At 44.2% G+C, this 9,749-nt stretch overlaps 1 protein-coding gene across 1 annotated transcript in view; it reads left to right on the forward strand.

Moving 5' to 3' along the window:
* The window catches only part of RSL1D1 (ribosomal L1 domain containing 1), a gene marked incomplete at its 3' end in the record, with an annotated part of 90,664 nt that overhangs the window by 27,479 nt on the left and 53,436 nt on the right, over positions 1–9,749 (forward strand). The window contains exon 6 of the mRNA XM_018574280.1: positions 8,730–8,868. Coding sequence (XP_018429782.1) covers positions 8,730–8,868 — 139 coding nt within the window. The remainder of the gene's footprint in view (positions 1–8,729; positions 8,869–9,749) is intronic.

A 9,749-nucleotide genomic window follows, 5' to 3' on the forward strand; every position in this document is an offset into this window, starting at 1 on the left:
TATGTGCGTGTTCACGGGGAGTGGGGAATTTAAAATTTTTTTTTTTTTTTTTTTTTTTTTTTTTGGTTTTGTTTAATTTTTACAATATATTCTGTTTTATTGCTGTTGCATAGCGGGGGCTAACAAGCCCCCTATGTAATGGCATATATAATGTGACAGGTCCTCTTTATGGAGACATCACAGGTCTTTCAGACCCCTAATGTCACCTAGGGACCCCAAAGAAGCTGATGCAGCAGAGATCTGCTTCTTCTGGCTCTAGGAGCCAGAGAATGTGCCCAGTGACACCGGAAGTGATGTAATTCACATCACTTCCAGGTCCAGTGATCGGAGGAGAGTCAGCGGCTGGCAGTCGTTGATCTCTCCTCTGATATATCGGGGGACCCTCCACGCCGCTCCCAAGGGACAGATGAGCCTGGGAAGCTGACTGCTGCATCGGAGGGGGGGAGGGGGAAACGCCGTCGCACTGTATAAGCTATCCGGCGCCTGTACAGACGCTGGATCACTTGTGTTGAAACAGCAAGCACCGGCTGTTTAAAACTGAACCAAGAACACAGCTGCAGCAGCAGCCGTGTTCTTGGTATAACCACTTCCAGCGAGTGATGTACAATTGTGTTAACCCCTTGGGAAGTGGTTAATCTACACTCAGTACCCCATAATGACAGTGAAAACAGAATTTTATAAATGTTTGCAAATGTATGGAAAAACTGAAATTTCACATGTACTTAAATATTCAGACCAGTTACTCAGTACTCTGTTGAAACACCTTTTGGCAGCAATTACAGCCATCAAATTAAAGCCCATTTGTCCTTTTAAAAAAAGTATATAATATGTGCAGGTGAGGAAGATGGAAATTATGGTTAAACATATGGCAAAATTGCTCCAGGCCCCAGGTGTCACTATGGGGATAAACAACTGCAAGCCGCTCTGTTGGCTTTCTGTAATGCATTGGCCAGAACATCCCTCTTTCTCATTGAGTATAGAGAAGATGGCATAAAAAGGCAGCTCTAAGATTGTTTGAACATTCACTGTTGTGAATAAAGCTGACCATACACTGCTTGAATTTTGAGCAACTCTTGCTGATTTGGTGGAAGTTTGAGCAGTGTGGGGTCCTGGCGGCATCCCTTCTTTTGACAGAAGTTAATTGATTTTTTTTTTTCTTTGGCTGAACAGCCAATCATCTGCAGTCACTTTTCAGGTATTCTGACAGCGGGGATACCAGTTTATGCTGTTAAACATGATTGGGGAAGAGGGAAGCTGCCCTATCCATGCTTAAGGACAGCGCTCTTGAGAGCTGATTAACTCTTCCATCTACAGGAAACGCAACAAGAGGTTTAAAAACCCCTCCCAGTTTAGATTGTTTCTTACCATCCAAGAGACTTTATCACGTTTGTTGCTTTTCTGGTCTGGATGGCCTTGTGGTTGGCGGCGATGTGTTCTAAGCCTCGTTCTGAGGGTGACTTGTCACTTCCTCTGGTGCCGCTGACATCACTTCGGATTCCCATTTGCAGCCAAACGAGGATTCGGCCGGACAGAGCGGGAAAGAGCTGCACGCCAGAGCCATGATGGAAGAAGATGGCAAAACTGTGATGGCTACATCCAGACCCAGGGCAGTGAGCCTATTTATACCAGAGTTAGATTTTTATTAATTTTTTTTGCAGCCGGTGGTTAGTGGGTCTGTAGCATTCTCTCATTACTGCCATTGGTTTGCTTTTCACAGGACCTGTAGAAACTGACAAGCCTAGCACCCGCTCTGCAGCCCTACCTTCTGCCTCTGTCCCTAAGCGTATGAAAAAGCGATGCGGCAGTTGTAATGTAAACCTTCCAATTCTCATGCAAAGCTTCTGTGAGAATTGTATTCAGAAATGTTTAGCCATTGAGTCCTCTAGCATGATGCAGGGGTTTCAGATGTTAGTGACTATTCCATAACTGGTCTATAGTGAGCTCTTCACTGTTTGGCGCTGTGAAAATGGAATTGACTACCCCAGGAGCTAGTTCCTGCTAGCTCAGTTAATTGATTTAAAAAAAAAATCGATGTATTCTAAGGCTGCAGCTAACGATTATTTTCATCATCGATTAGCTGATTAAGTTCGACTAATCGTTTAAAAAACAAAAAAACAAAAGGCTCCAGTGATGGACTACTAGTTTGTATTGAGATTGTAGTCCATCACGGGAGCAAGCTTTGCACGGTGGAAGTAAAAAAAAAGTGTGGTGTGCAATATAGTACATTATACAGCGGCACTGTGCAGAATACCAGCAGCTAAAGAGTAATACAGCAATAGTACATTATACTATAATGTACTATTGCTGGGATTTGTAGTCCTCTATAGCTGGTGGTAGTCTCCAGTGCGCTGTATAATCATTATACAGCGCACTGGAGACTACCACCAGCTATAGAGGACTACAAATCCCAGCATTATATACAACGCAATGCAGAATACCAGCAGTTCCAGAGGACTACAAATCCCAGCAATAGTACATTATACTATACTATTATGTATATAATGTATTATTGCTGGGATCTGATGTATTCCTCTATAGATGGTGGTGGTCTCCATTGCGCTGTATAATGTACTACTGCTGGGATTTGTAGTCCTCTGGAACTGCTGGTATTCTGCATTGCGTTGTATATAATGCTGGGATTTGTAGTCCTCTATAGCTGTTGGTATTCTCCAGTGCGCTGTATAATGATTATACAGCGCACTGGAGACTACCACCAGCTATAGAGGAACAACAAATCCTAGCAATAATACATTATACAGGGTGTTTAATATATTATTGCTGGGATTTGGTGTTCCTCTATAGCCGCTGGTGTACTGCAGTGTGCCGCTTTTTTTTAAAAACTGGAACCATTAAAACAGGTCCCCCTTACCTGTTTCTGAACCCTTGTAAGTTGCGGCGGCGTGCTCTGCGGGCGTGGCTCCCGCGGCATGTGCGAGGTGGGCGTGGCGTGCGTAGCATAACTCGTGTATGGAGCCGCGAACAGTCGGGCGTGAACGGCGAGCAGCTTATTTGAATATTAGCAGACGGATCGACGATGGAAAAAGTTGACAACGTTTCCATCTATTTTAATCGACTTAATCGAATAATTGTTGCAGCTCTAATATAGATGGATGGATAGATATATCTGGTATGCTGCATTGTGCCGCAGTATTATATAATGCAGAATACCAATGTATAATACAGCGGCACACTGCAGAACATTAGCAGCTATAGAGGAACAACAAATCCCAGCAATAATACCTTATACAGGGTGTTTAATTTATTATTGCTGGGATTTGTTCCTCTATAGCTGCTAATGTTCTACAGTATACCGCTTTAAAAAAAAAAGACAGGAAACATTACAAAGGGATCTCGAGTGACTTACCTTGATTGTCGGCGGCGAGTCGGGAAGCTCATCAGGAGGAGAGGGCCAGATGCATGTCCTCAGCGTGTGGTGTGAGCGGCGGACGTTCAGCCGCGAGCGGGAAATTTAAATTTTAGCCGACGAATCGACGATGGAGAACGTTAACGTTTTCCATCGTCTATTTTAATCGACGTAATCGAATAGTTGTTGCAGCTCCTAATGTATTCCTAAATGCACAGAATATTACTGGATACTGAGTTCTTATAGGCATGTTAAGCACCAGAGATTGTTGATCCAGGGAATATGCGATTGCCTTATGGGATCAGGAAGAATGTATTTTCTTCTGTTGGAGCAAATTGAACCATGCTTTACTGTATAGGGTTTTTTTTATTTTGCCTTCCTCTGGTAATTGTGGGCATAATGTTCTGTTTAGGCCCTCCTCCCTCCTGAGGCTTCATCCGATGACTCTGAAGGAGAGACATTAGAGGTGGAGGATACAGTAGAATCCAAACCGGCCTAAGCACTTAGCCTGTAAAAGATGTTACCACTTGAGGACACGGACCATCTGTTGCGGAACAAATCCCTGACCCTCCTAACTCAGTGTCTGTTCAGGCCAGAGTATGCCTGGTGCATCAGTCCTTGAAAGACTTAGTTCTTGGAGAATGGAAGGATCCTGAGAGGACGTTTGTGGCATGCAGGTCCTTGGAAAAGAAGATTCTCTTTTGGGAAGGAAGATGAGGACAGATTTGTTTTTTTTTTTGGTCTCAAGTTGGATGCTGGTCTCTCAGGTTTCTAAAACATCTGATTCGTCTTTTGAAGATTCAGGAAATCTTGGAGACAGAGCTTTACTAAGACAGAAGCTTTACCACGCAGGGCCTGGGATGCCAATACATAATCTTCTATGGCTCCAGCCTTAGCTGCTACTTGCGTGGCAAGAATATGGACTTATGACTAGAAAGGGTATCTCAGCACATGTCACAGGGGGCTCCCTCAGAACAAATGGCTGAGTCCCTTTCAGTAATGGGGAAAAGCTGTTTCCTACCTTGCTGATGCAGCTGTCTGTGCTGGCCTCTGCCTTTATCAATTCAGCTATAAGAACTTGTCTGATTTTAAAAGCCTGGGGCGGTGATATTTATCTAAATCAAAACTGTGGTCTACTCTGAGAGGGGGCTTGCTCTTTGGTTCTGGTTTAGACAGTCTTGGCCAGATCTTCAGAAAAGTACAATTCCTGAAGTTTTTTTTTTTTTTGCTGATTCAAAGGACCATGACGGGGAAAAAAATCATGAGCATAGAAAAAGGTGGCCTTTCAGACCTAAACAGAGGAGGTCTCCTCTTTACTGCTCCTGACTCTCCCCCCTACTTTGTTTGGCGTCATTTGGACTCAGGGGAGAACTGTTGCTCTTTTATCAGGAATGGTTAATGTCAATAAATTTTGACTTTGGATTTTGGTTTATTGGTGTGTTTTTGTGTGGGGTAATTTTTTTTCTGACCCCGAGATCCAGGTATCAGGTGAAGGCAGGAGCCCTGATGGATTATATTTCAAATCTAGTCTCAGTTATTCAGGTTCCAAAGGAAAAACTTTTTCGGGGGTTTTATTCCCATGTCGTCTTAATCTCAAAGCCAGGCAAAAGATTCAGAATTTTGAATTTGAAAAAGTTGAACCGATTTTTTTTTTTTTTTTTTTTTTTTTTTTAGAATGCAAAGTATTCTATTCAAAGGTTTTTACAGGCGGATGTGTTCATGGTTACTATGGATTTGAATTACTCATACCTTCATGTACCTATTTACCCAGAACATCAGAAGTTTCTGAGATTTGCAGTTGAAACAAAAAAAAGGAAGTGTTTTATTATCAGTTCAGTGCCCTCCCTTTTGGTCTAGCAGCAGCCCCCATGATTTTTACAAATATTTTGGCAGAGATTGTAGCATATCTTCGCTTACAGAAGATATCTCTTATCCCTTTTATCTAGGCTATCTTTTATTCGCTTAATCAAGAACAGAAATTTTGCAAAAGGTCAGGAACTCTGTGGACAGGCTTGGGTGGATTCTAAATGTAGAAAAGACCTCTTTGATTCCAGATCAGTGGTCTCAAAGTACCGGCCCGCAAGCCATTACTATGTGGCCTGCAGCCAGCTCACAAGTCTGTTACGTGGTCAAGGACCGCGTACCAGACCTGCGGGAGCAGCCACACGGTCTGCATCTCCATCAGATGCAGACCCCATAGATGCTTCTGTGGCGGCTCGGATCCTTTCAGCCGGCGCCTTCACTGAACGCTGGCCGAAAGGATTGATTGGTAAGGTCTGCAGCAGACCTTACCAATCCACCACTAGATCACCAGGGATCGATGATCGTGGCTCACAGCCTCCTCCCTGCAACAAGGAGGTAAGTGGGAGAGGAGGCTGTGTATTTGTTTCCTTTTTTTTGTTCCTGTCCCCCTAGGGTAGGAGGTTAAATGTTTTTCTCTAAGGAATCTTGCTGATACAGCCGCAGGGAAGTTCAGCCTCTCTTCCCTGCGGAGTCCTCGAGTCTCGGCCCCGTGCAAGGGTTTCCCCTTGAGGATGCGGTGGACGGCTCCCGATGCCTGGAAGAGGCCTGCGGTGACCCTGGGGGTAGCGGCTGTGGTATGGGGTCAAGGGCTTCAGCTTCACGGCCCCTCCGCCGATCAGGTAAGCTCTAGCGATAGTTGCCTACATGGGCTGGTCTACTGTGTGTCTGTCCCCTCTGCAGCTGCTCCAGCGAGGTAAGGGCAAGACAGTATGGGCAGTGGCGGCTTCGCAATCCTTCTGCATGTGTGCGATTCGGACGGGGCCGTTTTTTGGCGCCAAATTCAAGTTTAAAAAAAAAATATTTTTGAAATTTTTTTTGCTCTGCTGGGTTTTCTGATCATGGCTGGATAGCAACATGGAGGACTGTACCTCACTTCGCAGGGCCAAATCTATAGAGCCTAGGTGAGGTGGCCTGGTAGAGAGGAGTAAAAGTGTGTTTTTTGTTTTTTTTTGCAAGAGGCTAATGCAACCCTTTTCTGTTTTGAATTCAGCCCTGTGGAGTTAGAATCCTCTGCATCCTCGGGGACATTGATGCCAAAGCTATGGCAGGAATGAAGCTCTTCAAAGGTTGTTTGTATGAGGCTGCAGGGACTTCAAACGCTTTACGGACATCCTGGAGCTCCTCAAACAGGCGGTGGCCAAAGGGGTGAAACAGGCCGGTCATTCCCGGAAGAGGCAGAGAACTGCCAGTTCTCGTTATGATTCCTCCATAGATACGGAGGAAGAGGCCTCTTTCTGAAGGAAAATACTCCTGTTCATCGATGCATTTGGCTGGGCAGAAACGCAGCAGACCATCCTAGTGAGCAAGAGCACAAAAAAGCTCATTAAGGAATTTTTCCTTAATGAGCTTTTTTGTGGATAAATCCACAAAACGAATGGGGTCTAAAGGAAGGTATTCCCGTCTCCACCCAATCAGTAGCACAGATTCAGGTGCATGGGACTCGGCCCCTAAAATTGACGCAGCTGTTGTCAGGTTGGAAAAATGCACAGCCTTGCCGGTTGATAACGCAGGGTCTCTCAAAGATTCCATGGATCGCAAAATGGAGCATAATCTGAAAACCTACGCGGCTTTGGAGATGGGCCTTCACCTGGCTGTGGCCCTATCTTCAGTTTCACGTACATTCAACCTTTGGATTGATGAGTTGGAGGACAATTTGAGGAGAGGCGTGGGCAGGCACAGACTCCTGGACAGGATTCGAGACTTCAAACTGGCATCTGACTTTTCTACGGAGGCTTCAGACTATCTAATTCAGTCATTAGCCAGAGGTATGGTGTCCGCAGTGGTGGCTCGCAGGGCTCTGTGGCTTGGGTGCTGATGCTTCCTCGAACTACAGTCTCTGTTCCCTAGCTTTTCAGGGGGATATGCTGTATTGGTTTAGAGCTGGGTGCTTACATCAAAAAAGGCCACGCTTCAAGAGGAGAAACGGGAGGGACTATAGAGATCGGAGTCCTCGCCAAGGCAACAGTGGTTTTCATGAATCCAAATCCTACAAGCCAGGAAAGGAGTCTTCTCGCTCACGACCATGGAGAGGCGGATCTAGCCCTTCCAGATATGGGAGGGGCAAGAATGCCGGTCCTAGCGAGTCAGAAAACCCCTTTTATGAAGGTGTCGATCCTGGAGACATAGGAGTAGGTGCAAGGCTGCAGCTTGGAGTTTCGTTCCGGTCCCCCGAAAGGCAGATTCATTGCTATAGGGCTGCAACAACTAATCGATTATTGAAAAAGTTGTCAACTTTTTCAATAATCGATAACACTTTTTTTTACTTTCACCGCTCCAAGCTTGCTCCTGTGATGGACTACAATCTCAATACAAACTAGTAGTCCATCACTGGAGCCATTTAAAAAAAAATGTATTTTATTGTTTATCCGATTTAACCGAACGTAATAATCGGCTAACCGATTTTGAAAATAATCGTTAGCTGCAGCTCTACATTGCTACCAAACTTCCGATGGATCGAATAAAGGGGCATGTTATTTGGAATTGCTTCTTTCCACAAATGCCATTGTGGTGGTTCCCAAGGAACAGCAGTTCCGAGGCTTCTATTCCTGCTTGCTCTTGACTCCCAAATTGAAAGGCGGCTGGAGGCCAGTCCTGGACTTGCACCAGTTGATCCGCTTCATCACTATCAAATTCAAAATGGAATCCCTTTGCACGATAAGGGTGGTGCATCCACGCATGTATTCTCCATCTAGTTTCCTGTTCCACTATTGCTAGGTGGATTAGACCTACTATTGTATTTGTGTATAAGAAGGGAGGATTAGAAGTCCCTAAATCCATTAAAGCACATTCTACCCGATCTTTGGCTACTTCATGGGCAGAGAGCGGGCACTTCAGTGGAGCAGGTCTGCAGGCGTGTGGTCAAGTCGGGACACCTTTTTGAAACACTAGAGTGGAGGTCCTGTCGCAGCAAGATCTAGCCTTTGGCGGGAAGGTTCTGCAAACTATTGTCCCGTCCTAGGGTAGGCCAGTTTTACTTATTCTCTCAGGGTCCTGTCCAGGAAGATGACTGGGGAAAATCCCAGTTAGACTTAGCGGTAACAGTGTTTCTTAGAATCTTCCAGGACCAGAGGCCTACTTCCCACCCTTGGTTATGGTGTACAATATTTGTTTTTTCAGTCGTGCACTGGCGGCGGCACTTTTAATTTCTACTGACAGACAGCGGGGGTGGGTGTGTTTCTTGTAGATGGGGGAGCCAATCTTCTCCCAGAGTGCTGTCCTGGAAGATTCTTAGAAACAATGAGCTCAGTGTCGAATTCATAGTTTAACATTAACATAATTTAACAATTAATGTGTGGTGGTTGTAGCTCAGCACACAACGTTGCATTGTTTTTTGTTTCTGCAGCCCTCTCCCTCATGGTATAAGGCCTGATGCATGTGAAGTTTGCCTTTTCACCAGAGATGAGCCAAATATGACAAGTGAACAGACAGAAACTTTCTACAAAAAAATGCTTGCACAGCATGGCATCACACAGATAACCAAGGTAAACATCTAAACTTTTATGTTGGTGTATTTAATATGTATTTCCACTTTTTTTAGCCAAATTGGGTTAACGCCTACTTAAAGTGACATTAAACCCTCAGATTTTAACATAAACCAATACTGTAATGTGTGCCTTACTGTAATCCATTGTTTCCCTTCTCTTTGTTGCTCTTTTTTAAATCCTGATGTCTTCTCATGCTTGGGGAGAACTTCCCTTTTCAGCTCAGGGCCTCTTCCTGTAGTGCTGGCTCAGTTTACAAGCTAATCGAAACGTATACACAGACACCGTGTATCCATTCCTGAGACAAGGCAGTCTGCTGCAAAACAAGTTCTGCAGAGCATGAGAACAGATATAGATTTAAAAGGAAGATCAGCAAAGAGAAGGGAAACAACCATGGATTACAGTAAGGTACACATTACAGTATTTTATGTTAAAAAATCTGAGGGTTTAATGTCACTTTAACAATTCTTGCATATTCCTATTCACATTGCATAACTTAAAAAAAAAACTGCTGCTTAATCCTCTGTTAACCAGTTGACATCCGCGGTGTTAAACCCCCTTCCCATCCAGGCCATTTTTCAGTATTCAGTGCTGCGGTACTTTGACTGACATTTATTCCGTCATGCAGCGCTGTACTGAAATGAATTTTATACCCTTTTTTGGGGACAGATAGAGCTTTCTTTTGGTGGTATATATTCACCACTGGGGTTTTTATTTTTTTACTATATTAAGGAAAAATCACCGAAATTTTTTTTTAAAAAAGTTTCCCCTATATTAAATGATAAAACATTTATTACCCAATTTTTTGGTAAAATATAAAAGACGGGGTCACGTCGGGTAAAAAGACACCAAACATGTCAAGCCTTAAAATTGCGTGCGCG

Source organism: Nanorana parkeri, unplaced genomic scaffold, assembly GCF_000935625.1.
Source record: "Nanorana parkeri isolate BGI_ZX_2015 unplaced genomic scaffold, ASM93562v1 scaffold2857, whole genome shotgun sequence".
Taxonomy (NCBI): Eukaryota; Metazoa; Chordata; class Amphibia; order Anura; family Dicroglossidae; genus Nanorana; species Nanorana parkeri.